We start from the raw sequence: 27,140 nt of genomic DNA, 5'->3' as shown, positions 1-27,140 counted from the left end.
ACTCTCTCAAGTGGCGTGCTATAAAAAGAGAACTGGTAACCTGTCATATACGCAGCCGGAGAGTCAAGCGGAACATTGTGTATAAGACGATTGCACTAGTGTTTGCGCTGTACCTATATTTTGTTTTTTTTCACGTACAGTGAATTTTTTAAATGTCGATTCTTGAAGAAAATCCCATGATAAGAATATTGACGTACGGAAAGTTGACTGGTGTTACGTACAGCCAAGTCGCGGGGTTAGAACGCGTGCTCCGCTTTGTCACCGCCGTATGACCTAGCTCTCCTCGTTATAGACTTATGATTTGAATGTGTGTCATCGTGGCCGTCGCCGGTCAGTAGCTAGTATTTTTTTGTGTCAGTCGGCTAAGTAATCGATTCCGGCAAGTACAGCGAGGTTCTGAGAAGTTTTGGAAATAGAATAATTTGACACAAATTGAATCTTTTAAACCTTTTCAATTGCGCTTTTAAGTCACTCGAAAACCCTATTTTACAATTAAACTTCATTGACCAATTTTTTTTCTATTTATTAAAAAAATGTTTTGAAAAGATATGAAATATCTGGCAACCCTGGCTAAAGCCATGTGCACTTGAGTGAAAATTATTCATTTTTGCCATGCTAGATTTTTTGTTATTTCACTAATTCAGGTTGAAAGGAGAGCTTGTTAGTGGAACTTCTATGTATTTTCTTTCCAGATTTATAACCTTGATTCCTATTTGACATTGAAAATCGAGTCAATAGATTCCAGATATCGCAAACTTATTTTTTATCAAGGTTGGATAACAACAAAAATTAAGATAGAATATAATAACTTTTCGAAAAATAATACTAGCAGCCATTTGTTTAGAATATATTTAGGCTGGTACAAATATTTTTAAAAGTTTTTGTCACCCCCCCCCCCCCCTTCAAAATTGGCCCGAAAAATCAGGGGGCAAAAAAAATATTTTTACAATAAACTTCAAAATTTCAATGAAAATTCAAGTGCAACCAGCTGAAATCAAATTAAAATACATTCTTCTGCGTTTAAAATCATTTTTAGCATGTTTGGGTTTATTAAAAAATCTTAAATTTTTTTGAAAATTTTCGATGCAAAATCTTTTTTTTCGATACAATTTTTATTTTTGTCAGATCTTAGATTTTTTGAAAACTAGAGATTGCAAAACAACTGAACTAGTGTAAAATGTATTTTAAAACACTTTTTTCATTTAAATGTGAAGACTATGGCTTGTTATTTAAATTTTTATATTTTTTTATTTTTTTGCCCCCCCCCTTGACCTCGGCCAGGGCCGAGGGACAAAAACTTTTTTAAATATTTGCATCGGCCTTATTTGTTTAAAACTTTTAAAGACGAAAACTTAAAAACGACGTTCTTCTTCAAAATTTTACCTTACTTTTCTATTTTACATTAAATTATATTTCATTATTCAATATTTTGATTTCGAATTTAATTCAAAAATACTTCAAAATTTGTTTAAAAATTAGAATAAAAAAATGGCTTAAATTCAATATCGAGTGCTTTTTAATATTTTACAAAAAATAATAAAACAGAAACCTTTTTTTGATCCACGTTTCCTTGATATTTTTTTATTTCTCATAATAAGGAGGTCATTTTGATCAATTTAGGGGAAATATACCCATTTTAATCACAATAAGCCGATCAACCAATTCTCATCACTTTTGCCGTTTTCCGCTATAAAATCAACATTTTCAGTTGTATCAACAATGGAAAGTTGCTTGCACACTTTTATTTGAGCTATTTATTACTTTGGAACAGTCAAAAACATTTTATTTAAGCTGTTATTCATGATAAAAGTGCTGATAGGCCGATAATAGATATAGGCTGAGAAAGGGTATAGTTCCCCCATTGATCTACAAAAAATCTCACTTCTCGTTTTTTTATTTTGTTTGATTTTTAGAATTTGATTAAATGTCTGAAATCTCACAAATCAATTTTTCATCATATTGTTTTATTTGTTTGAAACTTTGTCTATCGATTCCGTATGTGCAATAAGCCATTTTAAATTTGCTAAAGAAATATTCGAACTATTTTTAAATAACTTTATATCACAAAAACTTGATTTTAAAAAACTGTACCCTTTTCGTTTTTTTTTTCATTTTTCATATGTTTTTAGGTATAAAGTGCTAATAATATTATTTAAGCCTTTTGAAGTGTAAGCCGTGATTTTTAAAAACTGAGAATAGTTGAGAAAATTTCCAAGATATCATTAATTGAACATTAAGAGTCAATTGGGTAGAACTTAAAAAAAACTCATTTTTGGTCATTTTCATTTTTAACAAAGACATATCTCAACAACCAAAGGCCTGATAAACAATGCTCAAAAAAGCAAATGTTGACAACTTTCTTAGCTTTTCAAAAATATTTTTTGAAGTTTTGTTTTTATTTTTTAAAATAAAAAAGACAATAATTTGCAAGACCAATCTCAGCAACCAAAGCAATGGTAGAAAATTCTCTCAGTTTTTCCAATATACACTTTTTTGAAAATTAAAGCAAATATTATTTTGTTGAATTAATATAATTTAACTGAAAACATAACTATAACTCATTAACGGTGCGCTTTATCAAAAATTCACAACAGTAATTTTCGATTTAGAATTATATTTTACCTAAAATGTTTTTTTTTGTGCGTTTTTGATGTATTCCAAAAAACGTTAAATTTGTTGTTTTATTTTACAGTTTTATTGATAAAGAAAATGATTTAACTGATCAAAGTTTGGTTGAAAAATTACATTTTGCCGAATATTTAGATTAGCTCGCTTAAAGTCACGGTTGGGTTGTAGATGATTAACCTCAAATTATTCGTTTGAAATTTCAATTTCTGTCTTGAATAATCAAAACACAGAAAAAAAATTATGGTAATATTCATCAGGAAATGGTGACAGATTTTGTGGCGAAAAAAAATGTGTAATATTACATCCGGAATTGGTGAATTTTCATCAGTTTCTGATGAATATTCATCAGGTTCACATTTTTACACAATTAGTAATATTCAACCAACCAAATTTTCAACATTCCAAAATTCAACTTTTTTTGCTGTGTGTTCACTCTTAAAAACAATCAATAATGAAATTCTAAAATTTGTCACTACCACACCAATCAAATAAGAGAGCTTAAGAGATGTAATGTTTTGTCCGCTTAAAAAAAAAATAATAAAAAAAGACAAAAAAAAATGTAAACATTGCACAGAAAAAAAAGTTGAATTGTGGAATGTTCCAAATTTGGTAGGTTGAATATTACCTCTTTTTTGAGTAATATTACATAAAAATGTGTAAAAATGTGAACCTGATGAATATTCATCAAAAACTGATGAAAATTCATCCTTTTCTGGGGTAAAAACCTTTTTGTGATTAAAAAAAATATGATTCTTAATTGATTGTTCAAATAACATGTAAAATAGCTTAAAATTAGAAAAAAAAGTAAGAATATTTTTTTGAGGAAATCTTAAGAACTGCACCATTAACACTCAAACCCTCAAACGCTCGAGTAGTCATTTGACCCCTATTTTTTTTTCTTAGAAATCCCATAACTTTTGATAGAATTGACCAATTTGGATGCTTTTGGTTGCAAAAGATCTAGATTTGTCTATATTTTGAACTGCCAGATGGGGGACAAATGTGGTCCATTTTTACCGGAGATATTCCGGATTCTGTTGGGGTACCTCGGCCCTCCTATATGGGTATTTGGCCAATATAATAAAAACTTTTCAACAGAAAAAATTCGGAAATGATGCAAAACTACAAGGCATCATCCTAAAACATCATCCTGCAAAAAAAATTGACATGGTTAAGTCCTACGGGGCAGCGGAGCCGGTTCCAGTTGGGCAACAATTGACATCAGCTCAGTGAACCGTTTCCGGATAGAACCTGTTCCGGTGCCCGAAGGTCTTCAGCATGTCATGTATTTATGCAGAATGATGTTTTAGGATGATTCCTTGAAGTTTTGCATTATTTCCGATTTTATTCTGTTGAAAAGTTTTTATTATATTGGCCAAATATCCATTTAGGAGGGCCGAGTACTCAACAGAATCCGGAATATCTCCGGTAAAAATGGACCACATTTGTCCTCAGTTGAAAATATAGACAAATCTGGATCTTTTGCACCCGGAAGCATCCAAATTGGTCAATTCTATCAAAAGTTATGAGATTTTTAAGAAAAAAAATAGAGGTCAAATGACTACCCGAGCGTTTGAGTGTTAACAAACATACACAGAAAAAAATGATGGTAATATTCATCAGGCAATGGTGACAGATTTTGTGTCAAAAAAAGATTAATTTTACCCCAGAAAATAATGAATTTTCATCTGTTTTTTTATGAATATTCATCAGGTTCACATTTTTACACATTTTTATGTAATATTACTCAAAAAAGAGGTAATATTCAACCTACCAAATTTTGAACATTCCAAAATTCAACTTTTTTTCTGTGTACGCAAGTTTCTTAGCGAATTTGTCAACAATGAAGGGCACTTTTTAAAATAAGTTTTTCTAAATTATTTGAAGATTCCTTTTAGTTATATCAATGAAAATCAATAACTTTATTTGAAATTCTCAAACTTTTACACAGCGATGTATTCCATTGGAGCAAACATTGTATACAGTACGTAGCTTAATAGAAACACACAGCAGTAAACGTTCGAGTAGTTTGCCAACATTTGTACTCACTTCTCAAAATCTTCAAACAATAAAACAATTCTTTTTTTGGAGGCTTCCCCCAAAACTAACCCCGCTAAACCACCTGTGCCTAATCCACTAATTACCAGCTTACCCTTTCCTCCGCACTACCCGCTGTCGCGCGCACTAAGGTGTCGTCCAAGTACCTACTACTAGTGCAACCGCGAGGGTAGATAGGAGCTACAGTTGTGTGTTGGTACTCTAGAACTTGGGGCCGTCGTGCTCTCTTCCAGCAGTCAGGCAGTAACAGCTCACGCGCGTCACGGCACGGCGGCAACACGTTGAAGATCGCGACCGCGTAACGTGTTCTACACACCTTTTTGGCGAAGAGTTCCTGAATAGATTTTCGAGGGGGGAAGTTCCTCGGAAAAGCACTTACAAGTACGTGTTCAAGATTCATCGCGGTTTGGGCAAAATGTTGAAGTGATTTGGTAGCGCGACTTCCACGAAAGTCGACACCCTGTGGATATTAAGTGTCGCGACCTCGCCGCTATCTATCGTGTTTAGTTTGCCCTGAATAAAGGGGGGAGGGGGGCACCTCTGCTGATAGCAGCCTGCTGCTGGGGCTGAAGTCATCGCTGTCGATTAAAGTGCGGCGCAGTTTCGTGCGATAATTGAAGTGCAGCACAGTTGTGGCTGACGTTTTGCATTCAACCGCGGAACGGATCAAAGGTCGCGCAGTTTTTGACGCGATGACCTGCACCCGGGGTCGCGATCGTGTTTTAATCGCCCGACGAGAGCAGCCGTAATCAGGGTAATTACAGTGTTTGCAAAAAAAAAAAAAACATAAGAAGTAACGAAAAATCAACGAAAAGAACGCTACGCTGATCATCGGAGCGACAAGATCACGAATTTAGGGTGACGTGACAGGCCCAGGTGAAGATCGTGGCCAAAAGTGGAAAATTATAGCAAATTATCTTCGTTAGACGGCAGCAGCTGCTGCGAGCTGCCGGGTTTAGCAATAATAATCACCGACTTGCTGATCTGTACCGGGATCTTGCACTGAAGAAGCCGCACTGAGCTGCCACCGTGTGCTGACAGAGTTATGACATCTGCTGCTGCTCGGTTGTGCTCGTTGCCTCCGGGATCCGAACCCGCTGCACTGATTTGGTGAGTGATCGTTGAGCGGTGCATGCGATTCCAGAGTGTCTCATCTCTATCAGCTGGGCTGTTTGTGGTTGTTTCAGAGCAAAACAAACTTGCAATAAAAAAGAATCGCGAAAATGGTCATCATAGGGTTCCCACCCCGAACGGTCTAATCAGTTGGTTCAACTTTGGCTGCAAGTAATAGTTGAGATAAGCTAAATGGGGCTAGCGACTATTAGCAGCGAACGCTACTTGTTTTGTTCTGCCGATCGACGCGACATGACTGTGGCGGCCTTGGATTCGATCAAGTGGAACTATCAAGTGGGATTAAGTTTGCTTATCTGTTCCAGACGGGTTGAGCAGGGCAGGAATTATGGCGGGTGCTTTAAAATTAAGTCGTTATGGATAAAGGAAGTTGTTTTTTGCATTTTCATTTGAATGGTCACTTTTTAGACACTTTTTCCTCACTGAGGAAAGGCTATAAAATCACTCGCAAAATTAACTTCATAAATATACATCTTAGTCCAACCTTCACGTTTGAAAATCCACTCAAAATTAAATGCCGAGAAAATGTCTGTGTGTAGAAAACAATGCAATTGAAATATCTCAGAACTTGTTGAATAAAATTATACCGAATTTGTTTCATTCTGTCGAGTTTAGAATCACATGAGTCCCTATTGAAAATTAAAGATGTTGATAAAGTTCACTAAGTTCAACCCAACACCATGTTTTAATGCATTTTTTGTATCTTTTTTATTTGGCTTAAATTTCTTGGGTCTTCCCCTTCCCCTTCCAAAAAAGCTATTTTGTGTCTTTGGATCACCCATAAAGGGTTCCATTCAATTTTGGCAGCAGTCCATACAAAAATGGAATGTAAATTTTCCAAAATCTATATTATTAATTTTTAAATTTTTTTGTTATTTTTAATTTTAATTGAATATTTTTAGTTTTTCGATTAAATTTATAAGTGTGATTTTCATTCCTGAAAATATTTTTGAATATTTTCAAAAATTGATATTTTTATGTTTGATCCAAACAGCCTTTTATCTTCGACAATCAATATCTCAGACACAATTGATTCTATTTTCAATGTTAAATAATGAAACATTTGTGAAACTTTCTGATCTTTTAAAAAAAGTTTGAACATTTTGGAATCATGACTAACCTTTCAATAAGGTGAAATATTAAATAATGCACCCTTTTGAAATGTTAGAGTTGATTCCAAAAAAAATTAAATACTTTTTTCGAAAAGGTTTGATAATTCAACAAATGGTTCATATTTAAACATTGAAAATAGGACCATTATAATGCTTAAATTATTAGTTTCTGAGATATTTTACTAAAAAATAAAAGAAACTTTTTAGATAAAACTCAAAAAACATTGATTTCCTTTTTCAACAACCAATGTTCCAGTCTTTTAGGCAATTTTATTGGAAATTTTCTCAACTTTTCAAAAACAATATTTTCAGAAAGGCAAATCATGGACACTATATAAAAAAATAAAAACTAGTCAAAATTAAACATTAAGTACAGGGCTGCCACTCAAGTCGGGAAATCTGGAAAGTCGGGAAAATGTCGGGAATTCGCCAAAATCCGCCGAAAATCGGGAAAAATTCGGGAATTTATGATATTTTTGTAATAAAGTCGGGAAAAGTCGGAAATTTCAAGCTTTCTTGTTTGAAATTTTTTTTTAATTTTTGAATAATTTTGTAATATTTTGTACAATTTTCATTTCAATTCAATTACAAATTCACACGATTCTGCTGTATTTCAATATATTTGAGTTTGGCAGTATTGGTATTATCGCCATCTCGCGAGAAAAATTTCTCTCTCTCGAGTTCTCGCTGCGAGTCTCGAGCTGCCGAGAGAAACTCACCGATTGCCCGTGCTCTCCTCCGCTCGCGAACGGGATAGCTCGCGAGCCAGAATTTCCCGTTCGCGAGAAGTTTAACGTGTTAGAAACGATCAAAAAACAACACAGCGATTGAAGCTACACCTTTATACCATCGCCTGGTTCGTATTCATAAGCCTGATAAACAAATTACTAGCTTGGGAAAAACGGCTAGCACGAAGCGCTCGCGAGCGCACATGCTACAAGTTCTCTCCCTCGCTCGCGAGCGAGAAATGCGTTCCTTCTTCTCGCTCGATTTCCAACATTATATTTTCATAATATTTTTTTATGAATCAAATGATCGCTATTAATTTTTGTTTATCGAACAAGACGTTAAGTTACTGAAAAACTAATAAAAAATAGAGCCTAATGGCCAACTTCGAGTTATGATTCTATTTCATTTTGTCATATATGTAGATTGAATAGTTGAAAAAAGATTCCAACTTGAATTGGGCAATGGTTTTTTTTTGGTAATTATTTCTGAATGTTTACTTGTTTATTCATTAAGTAATTTCAATTTTTTTTTTTCCAAATGCTACCCTTGAACTTTTTTGTGAGGATTTGTAAATTACCTACCATATTGAAATTGCAAAAAAAAACATTAATCTAAGAAATTTTGAGCTATTGCAAAATTGTTTACAAAAATGGTCTCTTCAAACATGTTGCACAATATAAGTGGGAAAACATGATATTATATCAAACTGAAGTTTTATTGTAGAAAAAAAGCAGTTAAACACTGACTACTTGATAAATCAACATTGATTCAAAAAATTCAATATAAAAAAATTATAAAATGAAAAAGGGAAATAAAAACATTTTTTTATGAATTCCTTGATATTTTCCTAAATTGTTTGAAAGAATATTAACAGCAACTATGTTTAAGGATTGAAATTTTATATTCAATAATCTTTAATTTTCCATTTCCAGTTGAAACAAAGTTTCAAAAACTCTGCATTTGCCAATTTAAAATATAACATGGAGTATTGTTGAACTTTCGATTATTTTTCAAAGACTTATTGTTTGCCTTTCTACTCTGAATCATAATAATTAATTTAAATTTTGGAAGTTTTTTTTATTTGTTGTCCATTATGTCGCCTATTTTTTTTTATTTTTATAAATTCATTTAGATTTTTTTCGATTGCTGACATTGACTTTTCTTTTAGGAAGTTTTTTGTTTGAAATCATTCTTTAGATAAGAAATGCCTATTATTTGAGCTTTCTGGAATAAAGACGGGAAAAAGTCGGGAATTTCAAAATGGGATTTGAGTGGTCACCCTGTAAGAAGCTATGTCTTGGGAGCGGAGCATGTTATCTAAACATCTGGAAAGTACAAATGCTTTTTGATTGCAAATTAGATTTTTCATTAAAAATTGAAGCCGAAAATCGGAAAATTTCACAAAGGCTAAATTATTAATATTGAATAATTTCCGAGATATCGTTAGTTAAAAATTAAAGGCTGATTAGGTGACACTCAGGACAAAATCTCACTTTCATCGAGTTGTATTATTTTCTGCGGTTTAATCTCAATTGTCCATTGTTTAAATTCTGATTGAGAAAATTGCAGGGAATTTTCCGAGATTAAAAAAATAATTGTTCAGTGGTGGAGAATTATAACTTGAAAGTAACTATAACTCCAAAACGGTTCATTTTACTAAAAAAATCGGTTAAGTAATTTGCTATTAAAATTTTGATTTAGCTTTTTAATTGGAATATTTTTCACCCATTTTGAAAACAAAAAAATAATTTCAAAAAGCTAAGAATATTCCCTGCATTTTGTTGACTTTGTTGAAACTACTTTTTTGGTTGACCATTCAAAGATAATAAAATGAGATTTTCTCAGGGTTGACCAATTTGCCCTAGTCTTATGTTCACTGATATTTTGTAAATTAAATCTTTGGGAATTTTACTTCTCTGTTAAACTTTTAAGTAAAAAATATATCGAGGGCTGTAAATTCCACAATATTTTCATTTTTTAACATTGAAAATTTGAATATAAATTCCCGATATATTGGTGATCAAAAACAACGTGGGCTTATTGGACAACACTTCAACAAAAAAATTGTAAACAATTTGAATTTTCACATGCCTTTTTTTGTATGAACAGCTGTCAAATTTGTATGCATTTAATAACAACAAACTGATGATGCAAAACGGTTTTTTCAGGTATACGGAAGCCACTCAAAAAGTTTTAAACAGGTAAAAAAGTACAAAAGGATGGTATTAGTTTCTCTATAACGAAATCAATTATTCAACAAATTTGACACTAAATTGAAATCATTGAAATAAAAAAAAAACTCGTGCGTCAAATCCTTGCTGTTCTAGTAAATATGTTACGATTCAGAACACTTTGGCAACAGCATGTTTGCACAAACCAAACACTTTGTTCAAACATAAATATTACGCCTCGAAATGAATTAGTCACAAACAAGCGGACATGTTATTTGATAAAATATGTCAGACTTTTTGTAAAACAACATTTTTTTGTTGAATCATTTGAAAAAAAAAAAACAAATCAATTTCAAATAAGAAAAAAAATCATATCAAGTAAATATTTCTTAGTCCCACCCGCGACGGTTGACACATCCGAGGTGTTATCTTTCCGCGCACTTGAATCAACAAACAAAGTGTCCGAGTGCTCTCTCGGTATCACATAACTTTTCCACGAACTACGACGACTCCTCTTTCGTGTTATCGTTCGGAGTGGAACTCACCCGCAATCGCGACGCGGTATGACCTCAGCCGGGCCTTGGCGAACCGTCGACGGCCGCCAGATAAGATAGGGCGCACTAACTATCCAAGAATGCTTTCTTTCAAGTCTGTGGCCGCGCGATGATTGGAGACGATAAAGAGTGGACAAAACTGTGAACGCAGCGCAACCGTTTCGTTTTTTTCTGTTTACTAAAGTGTCGACAGTGTTTACAAAAAGTAATGAGGCGGTCATCAATTTTCGAGAACTTGCGTGCGTACATTTCTAGTTATTTTTAACAAATTGTAGAATTGTTTGGTGCGTGGAATGCGCGGAATTGTAGTACTAAGCGCCACCGAAGACATCTGTTTTTTTTTTTGCGAAATTTAGAAGTACACTCAAACGATGAACCAATCGTTAAAATGGCTGCATTCTGTTGAGTCGTTTGACAGCTACGACGCGCCGTTTATAAAGATGTATTGGTGAATTGAACCTTTTTCTGCGAGATGTTTCTCATTTGGGTGTACAGAACATCGCGATCACGCGATCAAAGGTCGCGTCTATCGGATCCCGAGTCTGCTGGCAACCCGGCTTCTGTCAAGTGTATTTCGCAGAGTTCGCCGTTTGACAGAGATAACCGGTTCGGCCCAACCCGGCCGAGTCTGCGCCCTGATCTCGATCCCGCTACTGGCCGCGGGCCAGAAAAACGAAAGTGGTATTATCGATGGTTATGCTTTCTACACGCATACACCGCTGTTACACAAGTTTTGTTTTTGCTTGACGCGGTGCGGCGACGCGTTGTAAACACAGCCGCTGAAGGAAGGAAACAAGCAAAACATTACACCTTGCGGCGACGACGCGTTGCGTAATACACCAGCAGTGCTGTCAATTGCTGTTTTTATTTATCTGTGTCACGCGGTCAGGCCGGTAATAGGGTCATCTGCCGGTTGGATGATGGGTTCTGAGGGTGGTCCCTTGGAATCCGCAATGTGGGTGTTCTGATCGGTCAATTGGTGGATGGAGAAGCGCTCCAATTGATTGCAGCCGCAGTAGATCAGTTGGATGGGATAATTTGCGTAATTTGTTTCGGCTAGAAGGGGTAGATGCTGACTTAATTCCAGCAATCGTCGATCAGCAAGCAAAACAGACCCCGCGCGAAGGCAGATCATCGAAAGCAGCAGTTATTGATGCGCTCGTTTCGGAAACCCGTTGCTTATTGCAACATTTGAGACCCGATGATCATCGCTAGTCGGACCGTAGTCAATCAGGGAACATGTGCGTTTATGAGCAGTTTTACCCCTCGCTCCTTCTGGCAGTACACGGCTTCTCCGTCGTCCTCCAAGTGCCAGATGACCCAGTTTGGTTTCTTTTGGCTCCGCCGCGGTACTTGGGGGTAACTAACTGAAGAAGCGCAATGTATGCGCGCAATGAAGGTCAGTGGAGTACCGACCAACGGTAATTTAAAAACCCGCGGTCAGCTGTTCAAACTGCGGAACCGGCAACACTGTCTGTCACTTTGACGTTTCTCTGGAGGCACTTCCCAATATTAAAAAAATGCTTATCAGCAGCCGGCAGCCCAAATCAATCAAATGGGTGGGCAAACATCTCAATCCGATCGCGCCCGGTCGTGACCTAGTGGCACTTAACCTATATCGGAAGCATCTCCAGCAGCTTTAAAGCCCACAATAAAGACCCTCAATCGTTCACGACCAATCATAGCGCGCTGCGTGAGTCTGGGCACGTGTGAGCAACTTTAAGCAGGTACCAAGTAGTGATATGATACAGCGCGCACGTTTCTGGCCTCAAAATTTATTAGTTTTGCTCTTCAACGGGTTGCAATTTCGCGCGGATCTTCAGGCAGTCGGTGAAGATATGGATCTATCAACTGCCGTTTTTGCGCACAGGTTATGTATTCTTGGAAATATGAAGTGCGGTCTGCAGCTGCTAAAAAGATGTGTTTTTTCAAAGTGTAGTTGAGTTTAGCAAAATGAAATAATTCGCAATTTTGTTTCGATATTTCAAATTTTGAATTCTTTAATTTGGATGCAATTTTCTCCATGCATTCCCAATGTTAAAAGAACAATTTAGCATTATTTATTTCTATACAAGGCTTCATACACATATGCAGGCTAGTTACACTAAATGTGTATGTGAATTTTTGGAAATATGTATCTTTGAAAAGATTTCTATTTAGGCAAAGTTGTAGGATATAATTGTGACTTTTCAGAATAATATACTATTATCAATAAAAGTTAAAATAACAGATTTTTTTCGCAATTCCGTTGTTAAACTATTTACTTTTCCTGTAATTCTCAGGCGACGAAACGGCCTACTTTTTAATATCAAAAAGAACAGAATTGAAAATCAATACCTTTCAAAATCAGTAACACTTTTCAATATTTTTTGTTGTTTTGAACGGTGAAATCACTTAGCATATGGATGCTAAGTAAAATTCCACTCAAAAAGCGTTTCTCGGAGTTGCACAAAATGTTATAAGCAACTCGTTGCAAAACTTGATTTTTTCAGCACTCTTCGTACCGTTTTCAAGCTATAGGGAACTTAGATGAAATTTTTATTCATGAAGAGAAAGCACCCCTATCAATAATAATTTCGAGAAGCTGAGAAAATTTAATTCCATTATTCTTCGACTTTTTCATCGGACTGCTGGTTGCTGAGATATTCACAGTAATTTTAAATATAAATTTAGTAAAAAATGATTTTTCTCGGTGTTTTCTAACTAGATCTCATTGTTCAAGTCATATTTAATAGCCAGGAAATTATTGGTTCTGTGAAATTTCAGCTATTCGATATTTTAGAATCAAGAGTATTTTTTTGAATTTGCTAAACACCAACATAAGTGTTTTGACAATGTGCAATTCTCTTCAAAATCGATCTTTTTTTGTCCATATAATATTCCATACAAATTTGGCCGCTGTCCATACAAAAATGATGTATGAAAATTCAACAATCTGTATGTTTTGAAGAAATTTTTTATCAGTTTGGTGTCTTCGGCAAAGTTGTAGGTATGGATAAGGACTACACTGAAAAAAATTACACGGTAATTTTTTTTTTGTGATTCTTCATTCAACTTTTTGTTTCTAAAACATAATTTGCAAAAAAAAACACTATTTTTACTTTTTTAATTTTTGTTATGTTTTAGGTTACATCAAAAGCCAACTTTTCAGAAATTTCCAAGTTGTGCAAAAATTCGTTGACCGAGTTATGATTTTTTTAATCGATACCGATTTCTTTAAAAAAATCGAAATATTGGTCGCAAAAATTTTTCAACTTCATTTTCCGTTGTAAAATCATATTTGCAATCAAAAAGGACTTTAGTGAAATTTTCATAAAGTGCACCGTTTTCAAGTTAAAGAAATTTATAGGTAACTTTTTTTAAATAGTCGAAGTTTTTAATTTTTTAAAATTAGTGCAAAAAGCTGAGAAAATTGAACTTCCCAACAACCTACCATTTTATTATCTCGATACCTCTATAACTAATGGTCCAATTTTCAATGTTAAAATATGAAACATTCGTGAAATTTTCCGATCTTTTCGAAGACAATATTTTTAATTTTTATAAATCAAGACTAACATTTCAAAAGGGCCAAACATTGAATATTGCGCCCATTTTTTTGAGCTGAAGAGAAGTACGGACCAAAATTTTGAGGCCAAGTTATGATTTTCAGTTCAAATAAAATTTGGAATCGAAAGATACTTTACAGAAATTTTGGTTAAGTGCGCCGTTTACAAAATTAAGTCACTTTAAGTTAAGTTCGTTTCAGTGTTTTTTTTGTTTTTGTTTAATATTGTCCATGAGTGTTAATTCTGAAAATATGTTTTTCCCAAAAGTGCAATTAGTTTCATATGATTAAGAAAATATATGCACTTTCCGAACATTGCCCTAGTAACATTGAAGATTGAACCTGAAATTACTTAAATATAGCGGATAAAAGATAAATAAGCAGGAAAATTTACGTTTTTGTTTTCTCATGGTTCAATTTTCGTTGTTGACAAATTAATCATTTGTGACATTTTTTGATCTCTTCGATACAAAATATTTTGAAATATTTGGAATCAAGACTAACATTTGAAAAGGGCGTTAAATTGAATAGTTGGCCTTTTTGATTTGTTAGTCTTGATTCCAACATCATTAAAAAAAATTCTTAAGAGATCTGAAAATTCTTCTAATTTGAAAAAATAAAAGATCTTGGGAAATGATTTCATGTAACCAAAATAAGAAAATCTTCCGAAAGATACACAATTTCTAATATTAACGTAGCATGTTTGTATATGCCACCTTTCACAATTTTATGGTGCCGATGAGAGAAAATGACTTATTTGTCATAGGAGAGCCTTTACAAAATTTGCGCCAAATAAAAAAATACAAAAAAATTATGGAATTGGTTTTTTTTACGTTTTGTGAATTCGCTGTTTTTAAAAATAAAGCCAAAACTGGTAATTTTTTAAACAAAACAAACATTTTTCTGGACTGTCCTCCTCATTACTTACAACATTGCAAAAGACACCATGTAATCCCTATTTTAGAGACAGATTTTCGAATAATTCTGTGGACAGTTGTATGGACTAACAAATTAAGCAAAATGACTGTTTTAGTCATTGGAAAGGTTTGGACAAACACCAGCAAAAACAAAGTATCCAGATTGTTAAACGAAAATGGCGAACGCCCGAAATGTCAAAATAACGCAGTGGTACCAACATTGCGAAAAAAGTGTTCCATGGCATGACCGCCAATTTTGTTTCTAATGTTGGTGCTTCTGTGCAATTTTGACATTTGGGACGTTTATCATTCGAACGTCATCTTCGCTTAAAAACCTGAATAGGTAGATAAAAAAACATTTCCGGTCTTCAGAAGGAACTGCTATAATTTTTTTATTCTAAATTATCATTGAAAATTGAGAAAAAAATAAAATTTGATGTGATTCTACTAAGACGATTCTATGAACCTTAGCCTGTTTCAAGCAATGTTACGTCCCTTTGAAAAGTTAACTTAGAACGAATCAGGCCTCTTCAGGCTATCGGTATGGTAACAAACGGTAGAAACACAGACAAACGTGTAAACACGCGTTGAATAAAAATGAAATCATCACAAAGGCTTGCACAGCAGCAAGCTTTGTGGGTTGTTTAGTCAAGTTTGTTGCAGCAATCTGTTCCGTACCAGTAGACGCTGTCAAAGTTACCTTCTCCCAAGCGTCAATTTATCAACAATTCTTCCGATTCAGCGATGGACGCACAACCTATCGGAGACGGTGCCGTCGTTGGCCAGGAACCGATGGCGCAGGACAGCGCCGAGTCCCTGCACGGTTTGTACCGCTTCACGATGGAAAACCTCAGCCACCAAAAGTCGTTCAACGTGGTTGCGCAGTGTGATAGCCAGGAACGGCCGATCGAGTGCAAGGTCGAGCGGGACTTTCTGGTGCTCGAGGCGTGGACCGGTCAGGTGCTCAATTTCTACGCCAAGTGTGCGGATGGCACGGATCAGCGGATTTGGAGCGAGCTCCAGCCGGTACAGCTGCGAATCGCGAACCAGGGCCTCGAAGGAGAGTACTTTTGGCGATGGGTTCGCCCGGATCTGCGGAAGGCTCGCAACGGGTGGGTCCCGCTGTTCTGTCTGAACTGGAAGGACGTGATTGATGTTGACAACGGGTATGTGGTCAACGATTCGATCAAGCTGGAAATTGTGACGAAGTAACGCAGCAGTCATTGTCTCATTGTCATTGTGGAAAGAAACACATTTGTTGGCTTAAATTAAAACATGAATTCTAATGATAGTCGAGTGTTTTCATTTTCCAACATTCATAAATCACTTCTAGAAGATTTATCTCCCCCAAAAATTTCACCAGATGGCGTCGAAATGTGTCACCACAAGTGTTGCCAGCTTTCCCACCGCGGGAAGCCAACAATTGTCCAATTCAGTTCAAATTTGAGCGTTTCACGAAGCGTAGCTAATCGCTTTCTCTAGTCTCTGGCAGTGTAGTACAAGATGATCATGTTGGACATCGTCCGGGGTAGATGGAGCGAAGAAACGGTGGAGAAGTTTTGTTCCAACAACGCACTCATTAAAGGCCCCGAGTTGCCGCCATTAGTCAGTCAGCCGGTGCGGTGGCGTCTCTTTCTCTTAGTCGCACCGATTAGCCGTGTGTATGAAATCAAGACAATTCAATTTAGCCGTTTAAAACAGACGGCGCGAGATTGCAATTAACACCATTTACCGACGCCGCCACCGAGTTGCATTCTCTATCCATGCACGTTAAAAAGTATTCAAGCGGAACGGAAAAGGTGGTAAAATTTAAAACTTGAAGAGAGATATGAGTTGTTCCAGTTTTTTTTTGCTGCTCCATTCTACAGGATGGAATAAAAAATGAGCTCCATTTGTGTTACAAAACTTTTTTTGGAGGAAAATTCCGTTCCGCTGAAAATAGTTGCACAAATCACCACCAGAGCTCGTTGGTGTTGTTTGGCAACACTGTTGCGTTATCCAGATGAAAAATAACGAAGATTTTTTGTTAAATTACCAAACAATTACCACCTTTGAGTTCCCATGTTTAGAGTTCAACGGTTTGTTTTGCGAAGCGTTGTCTTCGGCAAACTACAAAAACGCACATTGTAAACAAAACTTTTTGAAGAGAGGCAAAACCCACATCCGCTGCACCAATTTAGCATCTGGTTATGATGCATGCATCTTCGGTAGAGATGGATTTCTTTCCCAGCGTTTCAAACCCATCATCATGTTTTTTTTTCTACAAAAGAGATGAAAGAGTTTATGCTGCACGTGATGGAAATATGCGGCAACATTGGTTTTCTTCGACCTTTGGGTAAAAATTTAACGTGTATTGTTTTGACAGCTAGAAGTGTTGCCATTTTTTCTTACACACTTCGTCCATCTGGCTCAGTTTTTTTTTTCTCAACAAAAATTCGCACAAAGAATTTCCAACTTTTCTGTTTCGAGCAAAATTGCACCAAAATTCCGCCAACGACTCGAGGGGCGCTATTTTTAATGAACTTCTAATGTAAATAAAGCTGGTGCGAGCGGGTTAAAAACATCGCCAAACTGCTGTCTCTCTTTCCCGTCCGGTCAGTTTTGTGCGTTTGGCGTGAACATGTGTTATTTTCGGACCGGATCGTAATGTTTTCGTTGGCCACCGTCGCCGTTCGGCGTATTTTTAATACAAACACTGGCCAATTGACCAGACCAGTACAGTTTGTTGGGGGGAACATTTGTGCTCTGAAATCGTCATCGAAAATTTAACGATTGATTTACAGATTTTCTCAATTTGCAGGGCAGAGGAAGTCGTAAAATTTGGCGTGACCCACTGCGCGACGTCAATGACCACGTGTGAAGATCTGTCCGCATCGGCTTAACGATTTCTTGACTCATAATCGCGAACATAAACAACCTTTTCGACATCTGTTTATCTTTGGCAAAGGGTTGGACTCAACCCCGCCATTATGGCACTTGCTATAAAACGTTACAAACTGTCATTTCTTGGACGCCTTTATGGCAAATTTGCTCAAGGTCACTCCTTGTATTTCTGCTGTCAAGCCTGAACCGCTTCCTGATGTTTTCATCACTGAAAATACTGCACAAAATGCCCAGATGACTTTTTCCCTCTAGCGCATCCATCCTACACGGGTTTTCTCCGCCAGCGTTACGTCAAGCAGTCCGAGTTTTCCGATTTTTTTTTTTGGTTAGATGCTTTCCCAAGAATTTCCCGCTCTTTCACGCAGTCTCGCGCTCTCTCTCAAGCGCGTCTTCTCGGCGGGGCTAAGTAGTGTGGCCAGTGAGCCGAACTTAGTACTCGATTGAAATTCACACGATTCGCAGCTGGCACGAGAACTTCCCCGCGGTCGTGGGTTCAGCATGTCTTGAAGGTGAAAAGTTGAGTGATTTGGCAGGATTAACGAATCAAATTTCACCGTTCTTTGCAGTCGATGGCGGACGACGCTCATCTGTGATATCCGTGTGATTGCAGCGCCAGCGGTGGTGTTTTTCTGAAGGAGGCAACTGTCAAAGTGACAGTTAGGAAGAGGTCGTCACCATGTCCAACCAAGGAGTCATATTTCTAAGTGTAAGATTCTCGAAACAGTTTGCAACGGCTGTGGAATTTACAGAAATCGTCTGGATTAAGTAACTCGCCCACGGGAGGATATTTTTAGCCAGCACTCGCAAAATCAATTACTAAACTGCTAATTGCTGGCCCATCTATCTTTCCGTGTGTGTGGTCTGTGGTCTGCCTGGTCAGGCGTGTGCCACAGAGTGAAAAAAAGTGCGCTCGAGTGTGAAACAATGTTTGACAGCGCCGACGGTGCTGCCGCGTGGCGTTTAAACTGTCAACTACCCAAGTTCACCTGAGTGCTGAACGTTTGCGGGTTTCAAGGTTACCCTAAACTAAATAAAAATGCTGTTGCTTCAGTCGTCGTCGCGCACAGACTTGAGTTTGAAAAAAGAGTCATTTTTTTTTTGCTCTTTTGTTGTCGCACACTGGTGTTTCGAAACGCACATATAAACAAACGCTGCAAAAAGACAGAGCTCTCTTCACCGAGAAGGAATAACAACGTCTCGGAAGCAAAGCCGAGCATCCGCGAGGCGAAGAAAATCGGCTGAAATTGAGACGCGAAGCCAAACTAAAGTTTCACGCTCTCGTGCGTGTGTCCCGCTAGATGAGTAATTAACATTTCCATTCACAACAACTGTACCAACGAAGCTGTGTCGTTTCGTGTGTGTTCGAACAGTTGAACTGGTTTACAAGTCATCGGTACCGTTTAGTCTGAGTTTTTAGCTTAATTTCTATCCATTTTTGATTAGAGTGTAAATTGACAGCTTCGGTCCAGAATCGACAAGTGTTTGGTCTGACAAGAAGAGTCTATGATTTTAGCAAGGGGCTGGACACTCAGTGAGGGTGATAAGCAAGCAAAATTTATTAGATGTTGAAAAACTTAGTAGATGCGTTCAAAATTTCACCCTTTCAAACAGGAAGACCACTTCCTCACTTCAACGAGCGCCGTCCATTGACGTAATCTGAGCAGATTTATTTCCATTTTGAAAATTGTTTCGAATATTTTTAGCTCGCGTGTTTCGCAATCTTTCCCATTTGAAATCCCCCAGATTTGTGCATTTCTTTTCGCAAAAGTCACGCACCATTTGGCCCAAGTCCCACATGACCCCCTTGTTGGAGTCACGTTTCTCACGCGGGACAACCAAAATCGAAAGTGTCCCCAAATTTTCCGTACCGCACGACCGTTTTATTGCGGTTGGTCCCTCAAGTCTCCTTAATGGAATTAACGACGGTCATTTACCGGCTCGGCTATTATCTAACCTCACTTTGGCCGCGCCGGCGACGTCTTTCTGTGCTTCTTCTTCTTCTTCCAATCCATTAAGATCTAATTAATTTCCTTTTCTACGGTGCTCCGCGGGAGTGGCCGTGCAGATATTTGCATGCCAGTCCCCGCAAGGGGGGTTCCCACGGCCGACGCCAGTCGGAATGCCTTTTGTTTAGTAAACAATCTGAAGCAGATATACAAGTTTATAGCGATGAATCGAAAACTAATTTTAGATTTCTCTCTCCCTTTCCAGACTGTGCAGACGGCATCACCGTGGAGGCCACAGCTTCCGCTACCAAAGGACATAACCTCACATGTGCAGCGGCAGCAGAAACAGGACATGGATAAGTCCGCGGCAAAGAAGGATAAGGACAAGAAGTGGTCCCTTGGGAATCTGTTCCGTCGGAAGCAGAAAAAAGAGCTGGACTACGACTCCAGTTCGGAGGAAGATCGCAAGGCGGGCTTTCTGCCGGTCAAGAACAATCGCACACAGGCTGTAAGTCAGGGCGGAACGCTCAACGGGAAGCGCAAGAAGCGATCGAGCAAGCTGAGTGGAACGTTCGATCACATCGTGGTCAGTCCGAATCAAGGCGAGCGGCATGGCTTCAAAGAGAGTGACAGTGTCAACTCGATCGATAAGTACGTGGTCTCGATGGGATCGCTGGACAGACGATCGCGGAAGGATCGGGGCAAGGTGAAAGATGGAAAGGAGCAGTCGAGTGACGAAGAATCACACCGATCGTCGTCAATGTCTAGGTTCAGGAGCGATGATAGTCTGGGAAATCACAGCGGAGGATCGAACCGCAAGTCGAGAACCGCCAGAACGGAACGGTACTTGAAGAGAATGTCAAAGGACGGAGAAGGAAGTCCGGTCAGTCGGTGGCACACGCAGCCAATTTCTCCGAGCATGCTTCATGGAAGTATACAATCGGTGGATACCGTTCAGCGTAGAGGTCCACAAACCCATGGAGTACATCCCAGTTTGAGAAACTCTTCTAGTCTAACCAATGTGCCTCACCTCTTCCACCCGCCGAATCCATACGCAAACCAGCAGCAGTTGTATCAGATCAATCCTTCTGCAACGTACGAAAATAGTTTCTACATTCAGAGTAAAGCCAATTCCATGCGGGAATCCATTCGAAGTCCTCCACCGGTTCCACCGAGGGATCCACAGCGTAGACTAACCATCGGTCATCCAAACGACGTACGACCAATCTCGTACGCTTTCGATCGGTACCAAATGAACAACGTTCAGCCAAACGTCAACAACATCTGGCAGCCAAACGGCAAGTGCATCAGTGATGATCGACTGTGGGGTTCAAACGTAACGCTACAGCACCAAACGTCTCCTCCACCAAACTTTACAAATCCGCATGCGCAAACTCCTCCGCGACCCTCCTCCGTACAGCCAGATATGGCACCAAAGCGGTACATTTCCCGGCATCCGCAACCCTCAAATCCGTCACCCAATCAGGGCTACGTGATCCTCCAGCACCCTCACCACCACCATCCACAACAGCCGCAAATGCAAGCACAACCCCAGCAGCAGATGCAGCAAACCCCGAAACGACCCGCGGAATACCGCTATGTTACCGACGTGACTCCACGGTCACGAAAACCAATCCAAATCCAGGATCGAACTTTTGAACCGTACGAACCACCTCACCAGCATCACCACCAACACCAGGTCCCACAAAAGACACCATCGCCCGCCCAACCGGCTAGCCAACCTGTTTACAGCAGCACAGCATACATTCGAACTCGACCGCTAAAGGCGGATCCCGACGAGGAATCCCCCTCAAAAACACCCCAACAGTCGGCGTCCGCGTTCTGGCGCAAAATCGAAGAAGACCAAAGCTCGACAAATCGCCGCAATCGAGCAGCCGACCGACGCCAACAGGTTCCAGCGGCTGTCGCAAACTCACGATCCGTGTCGTCTTCCCGCGCACTGGAAATCATGAACCGTAAGAACCACGAACTCACCAAGGAGCTCAGCAATCTGCTGGATGACAGCAAACACGACGAGGACGGTAACGTCGTCAGTGGACGGCTCTATCTGAGACAGGCACGAGACGGCACGGTGAAAGAGAAGTCCCGTTCGCCACCGAAGAACAAGTACGAAGAGTACGTCGCAAAGACAGTCGCCCAATCAACGCAAGCGCCGGTGCCGACGTCCACGTACCGGAAGTACAGTGCCGAGCGTCCGGTGAAATCACCGATCAATTTACTACACGCGAGATCACCACCTCCGGCGCCACCAGCTCGAGGAATCTCGAAAAGAAATTCCTGCTCGGAAGAGGAGCTTTCCAAGAAGCAGAAATCCGCAAACTTGGAGGAGGCGATCAATGAACTGGAAGCAATCTACAAGAGCCTGCGGCTCAGCGACGAAGATCTGCTGGATCGTGCCGAACTCCGAGATGTTCCAACTCCGACAACGTTCGCTACCCAAATGAGACCCACCTCGGACTACGATGACGAGGACGACGAACGGCGTCACTCGGAGCCGGACATTCAACTGGACGATCTTAACTTCCGCAGCATTAAGCGGGCGAACGAAACGACAAAAGCACTGGAAGTTCAGCCTCCATTCGGAATCCCGTTGGGACCAATCCCGCCCTCTCCCGGAACGGACTATCTAAGCGTACAGCTGGCCAAGTCCAGCAAACCACGATTCATCCCGAAGCGCTCGCCCGATCTGGTGGCGGATGACCTTGCCTACCGGCAACTGCGCCGCGATAAAGATCTCCAGCAGAGTGTGGATCGAGTCAACTATCACGCGCCGACGGCGGTTGAAGCGTCTGCTGAGAAACAACCATCCAGCGTGATTGAGGATGTTAAAAAGAAGCGTAGCAGTGCAAAGCCAACGTCGAATTCACTCTCCGCCAACATCTTCACCATGATCCAACGGGACGCGGCGAAACCTTCTGGAGGAAATCTGGATGACTATCAAAAGATCGAGAAGATCACACAAAGCATGGCTCGAGCGGCTACGAAAGACGAAGTTGTTCCCAAGGGCAAGAAAACCTCCAAGAAGAGCGAACCTCGCGCAAAGAGCGGCTCTCCGAAGCTTACCGGTGGAGCAGTTTTCAACCTGCCGTCAACGCTAAAGTCCAGCTCACCAAAGCCAACGGTGTCGTCAGATAGCAGCGCAAGCACTCCCACCACGTCGACCGTGACGCCAAAGGCAAAGGCCGGTGGGCCGGTGATAGTCGGGGCCAAGCACAAAGCAGAGTTTGAGGACATTCTGAACGCGATCGCACAGGAAGCGAAGTGTACCAGCGAACAGCTGGGCATGGATTTGGCGGAACTGAGGAAGGAGACGAAATCGGTCTCGAGCGGAACCAGTCCGGAGACGAAACCGAAGAGCAAGGTCGTTGCGCCCAGAGAGTCGTCCGAAGCGAGAAGCCGAAAGTCTTCGGTGAAAGCTGAGGACGAGATTGACGAGGTGGCGGAGGCAGCTAAATATTGCCAACAGATGTTGAAGAATGTGGTGGAGCCGGCGAAGTTGGACGAGAAGAAGCTAGTCAAAGAGATTGAGGATACCTCGAACGCGGCGATGCTGTGCCATGGAATGATAAATCGCGTGCTGATGCCGACGCAAGTGCCGGTGGAGGCCCCGGAGAAGTCGGTGTTGTCGAATTTGATCAAGGAACTGGCACCGGCTGAGGAAGAGTCCTTCGATAATCTGTCGAAGCGCTGTCAGGAGCAGCTGAACGAACTGGAGGGCATGAAGGGGGATGAACGGTCGGCAATTGAAAGAGACTACGACAATTTGGTGGAGAGTTGTGCACCTTTGGATTCGGATTCGGAGAAGAAATCTACCGAAGAGGAGATTGATTTGATTATGAAGGAGTGTGGGATCGAAAACGATGTACAGATAACAATCAATTCAGTGCCTTTGGAGCAGCAAGCAGAGGTGGATACGTTCGATGTTCATAAGCATAGCAAGGAGTCTAGTTTGGAGTTGAGTGATTTTCATGGCCCGTCGTTGACACCATCGGATCCGAAGTCTTCCAGTGAGACGGAACAGTTCCCAAAGTCCTCGGATCTAACGTCCTGCAATATGCTATCGTCTAGCGATTGCCTCAAGTCTGTCAGTGATCAGCACAAGTCCAGTTCTTCTGCCGCTAGCTCGATCGTCAGTGCGGCCGCAACGCCGGCGATTGATTCGACGGTTGTTGAGGTTATTCAGGTCCCAGTGGTAGCGCCAACCCGGTCGCCTCCGATGCCGTCTGATGCCGAGTCGCAGTACAACTCTTCCGAAGAGCTTGCGATGATCTTTGGCATCAAGAGTCCAACACCGACAGGTAACAGTCACAGCCACAGTCATGATCGTAGCAAAGATTCATTGTTGTGTGCATCCGATAAGCATGGTGTGTCTGCTAACACTACCAACAACAACACAAACACTAATTCCACCACTGTAAACACCACCAATAACACCCGTTGTTATCCAGAGCTGGACAGTTGTTTCTATCGGTCGGCTAGCTTCACGCACGGTACCCAGCTTGACACCATCGTCGAAGATTTGCATGAGTTTGAGCTGGACGGTGGTAACTGCGAGGTCGACGGCACCGGCGAACGCCAGCTGACAAATCCGGAGATAGAATCAACCACTACTGATTCCGGAAATGTCAGCTTGAATGACTTTGGGAGCGAGTTCACCGCCGAGCGGAAGGTCACATTCGTGAACGAATTCCAGATCGACGCTGGGTATCCGTTCCGAAGCGTCATCCAGATTCCGGAGATTTTCATCGAAGACGTTGACGCTAGCGAAGTGGAGCTGGAGGTGGAAGACGACGCAACGGTTGTGGAGCAGGATGAACCATGTTGCTCTCGAGAGGTAGTTGAAGATCCCAAGGTGGAATCTTTGGAAGAGTTTGAACAGTTTGTGAAGCAACAGGAGAGTAAAGACGAAGCAACGAACCTACGAAGACGAACGACGACAAGCAGCGAACAAGATCGAACGGAAAGTTACCGACCGCCAAGGTCCAACCACAGCGACCAGCCGGCCGCCAACAGTGGCAAAACGCAACGCAGTGGCATCGTGCAGCCCCAGCATGTCGTACTAGCATGTACTTACGGCTTAGCCAGTAGTAATTTTGACTATATTACCGTTATTGCTATCATTATTGCCATCATCACACTATTCGCACTGATTATTCTGTAACATTCCAAGCTACTCGCTTATCGTAAACTCAGTGTATTAGATCAGACTAGAAAAAAAAAATCTAAACTTGCACAAACTTAACGCATAACGCAGAATTCCATCAAACGCTTACGTAACTTGCTTGAGTGTAAGTTCCGATAAATGTCGTTTATGTTTTAACCAGCACCACTGTAGATAATTGCTTGTGTTTTGCTTAAATTGAAGAACAGTCGCGTCCGCCAAAACACATTAATCCGCGTCAGATGTGAAAATCTACGAATTTTATCTCTAATAAGCCCGTTAAAATAAGCTTAAAACCATCAAGCGACTGTTCCGCCCATCATGAATAACCAATTAGAGAGGAAAATTTGTACGAGAGTGCTATTGTGCGTAGTGCACACAACCTGTAAAATACGGAGCGGCTGAGCCGCTCCTCCTACGAAACTTGACCGAAGAAAAAGAAACAGCATAGCACAGTTTTGCACGTTTCCGGCAATCTTTTTCTCAATATTTTCCATTTCCCATTCGTTCCTTGTGTTTCCGTTGTGTCCCACCAACCACCGCGTTGGCTGAATCGATGTCGTGGCTTACTACGCTTTCAATGTAAACGTTTCTGTCTTATCTTTCTTTCTACCACTAACACCCCCCAATCTGTCAACCACCCTGTCAATCTTCTAGCCGATGAAACGGTTCCACCCACGACGACGTGTCCGGAAGATTCTGCTTCCACTGACGGCGAATACCCACTGTCGTTACCCACCAGGGCGGACAATCGGAACTCTGACAGCTTCCAGCATCTTTGCTTTTGTTTGCTGTAAACAGTTAAAATCTTAGCGCAGATATCGTGCAAAAGTGTGCCGTGAGTGTTTGCAGTGTCAAACTTGGACGCTAACCTCACAACATTGACAGCTTGGAGTGAGGTTAGAGTCACTTTGCAGCAGTAAACCTTCATCTCTATAGTGATAGCTTTTAACTATCGTTTCCAACGTTACATTCTACTTTTAACACTGTAAATTTTGTACGATAAACTAGCTTTTTAAGATAACCTGTTTTACACCCTTTTACACAATTTACAAGCTATTATTAGACTGCGTCATGTGCCAATGAAAAAAAAACTTTTATTATAACATCTGCCCTCATCTATTTTACAAAAAAAAGTACTACCTACCTTATAAGCTGCTTAATTCCATCCCTAAAACAAATCCAACACTGTCTAACGTTTTTTCTCCAAAACCTCCAATATCTATTTTTCTAGATTTTTACTATTATTAAAGCTACAAAAGTTACACAAATCGAATGATAAATCAAACCACATTAGTACGAAACATGCCAAATCAGAGGAAGTCACCACCGGTCGTTGAGTTATGAAAATAATCAAATCCCTTTTTTTACTACCCCAGAAACAGAGACAGTGCTTGTAGCAATTAAAAATAAGCGTGTACATTTCTTTCTTTCTAAATCTTCACCTATAGTTTATTGTATTATTTCCCCTGTAAAGTAGAGTTACGAACCTGTTTTAGATGTCTAGCAATATTTACACCGCGTAAGAACTATATTTGCAGTTGTTGTATCGAATGTGTACCATTTCTTTTTCGATTTTATTCATCAAAGTTGTGCTAAATGTGAATATACCTTACCAGTAGAAGAAACAATATCAGGCAAATGTACCCCCCTGTGTATCTTTAGAAGTATAAATATATTTTTTGTTCATTGTTAATTGGTAACCACAAATAAATAATAAAGAAAATCCTATAAATTTGTTGTTTGTTTTATTTTAGTATTGTTTAAAGTTTTTTTTGTATTTTTATGTAACAGTTAGAATTAACTAGCCACCAAAAATCTATCTTCTTTGACATAGAAAACCGCAATCTGAAATTTAGAGTTAAGGACACTTTTATGTAAAATTTCATTCCCGATTCTGAAAAAAGACAGTTTTTTTTTTCAAAAAAAAGTGATGACTTTGAAAATTTTCGAAGTTTTTTTCAATTTTAAAAAGCATTCATATCGACAAGTTAATCAGCAAATTCAGCCAAATATGTTACTTAATTTGTTTTATCTGAGCAGTTCTGTACGGAATCGGTCTTTTTTCTTTAATTTTAATTTTTGTATTTTTTAATCCGGCTGAAACTTTTTTTGGTGCCTTCTGCATGCCCAAAGAGGCCATTTTGCATCATTAGTTTGTCCATAAAATTTTCCGTACAAATTTGGCAGCTGTCCACACTAAAATGATATGTGAAAATTCAAAAATCCGTTTCTTTTGAAGGAATTTTTTGATCGATTTGGTGTCTTCGGAAAAGTTGTAG

At 39.6% G+C, this 27,140-nt stretch overlaps 1 protein-coding gene across 7 annotated transcripts in view; it reads left to right on the top strand.

Annotated features, from left to right (window-relative positions):
- The window catches only part of LOC6035310 (supervillin), a 388,528-nt gene that overhangs the window by 53,246 nt on the left and 308,142 nt on the right, over positions 1-27,140 (top strand). For 3 of the 7 annotated variants that reach the window (XM_038264423.1, XM_038264420.1, XM_038264418.1), the window contains exons 1-3: positions 18,174-18,239; positions 18,297-18,436; positions 19,942-23,995. In XM_038264423.1, coding sequence (XP_038120351.1) covers positions 18,407-18,436; positions 19,942-23,995 — 4,084 coding nt within the window. In that variant the 5' untranslated portion in view covers positions 18,174-18,239; positions 18,297-18,406. Of the gene's footprint in view, positions 1-4,918; positions 5,797-18,171; positions 18,240-18,296; positions 18,437-19,941; positions 23,996-27,140 lie in introns of those variants that run through there. The other 4 variants (XM_038264424.1, XM_038264421.1, XM_038264422.1 and 1 more) reach the window with 4 other exon arrangements.

The sequence above is a fragment of the Culex quinquefasciatus genome, chromosome 3 (genome assembly GCF_015732765.1).
Source record: "Culex quinquefasciatus strain JHB chromosome 3, VPISU_Cqui_1.0_pri_paternal, whole genome shotgun sequence".
In the NCBI taxonomy this organism is placed as follows: Eukaryota; Metazoa; Arthropoda; class Insecta; order Diptera; family Culicidae; genus Culex; species Culex quinquefasciatus.
This window is presented reverse-complemented; position numbering and strand designations above follow the sequence as displayed.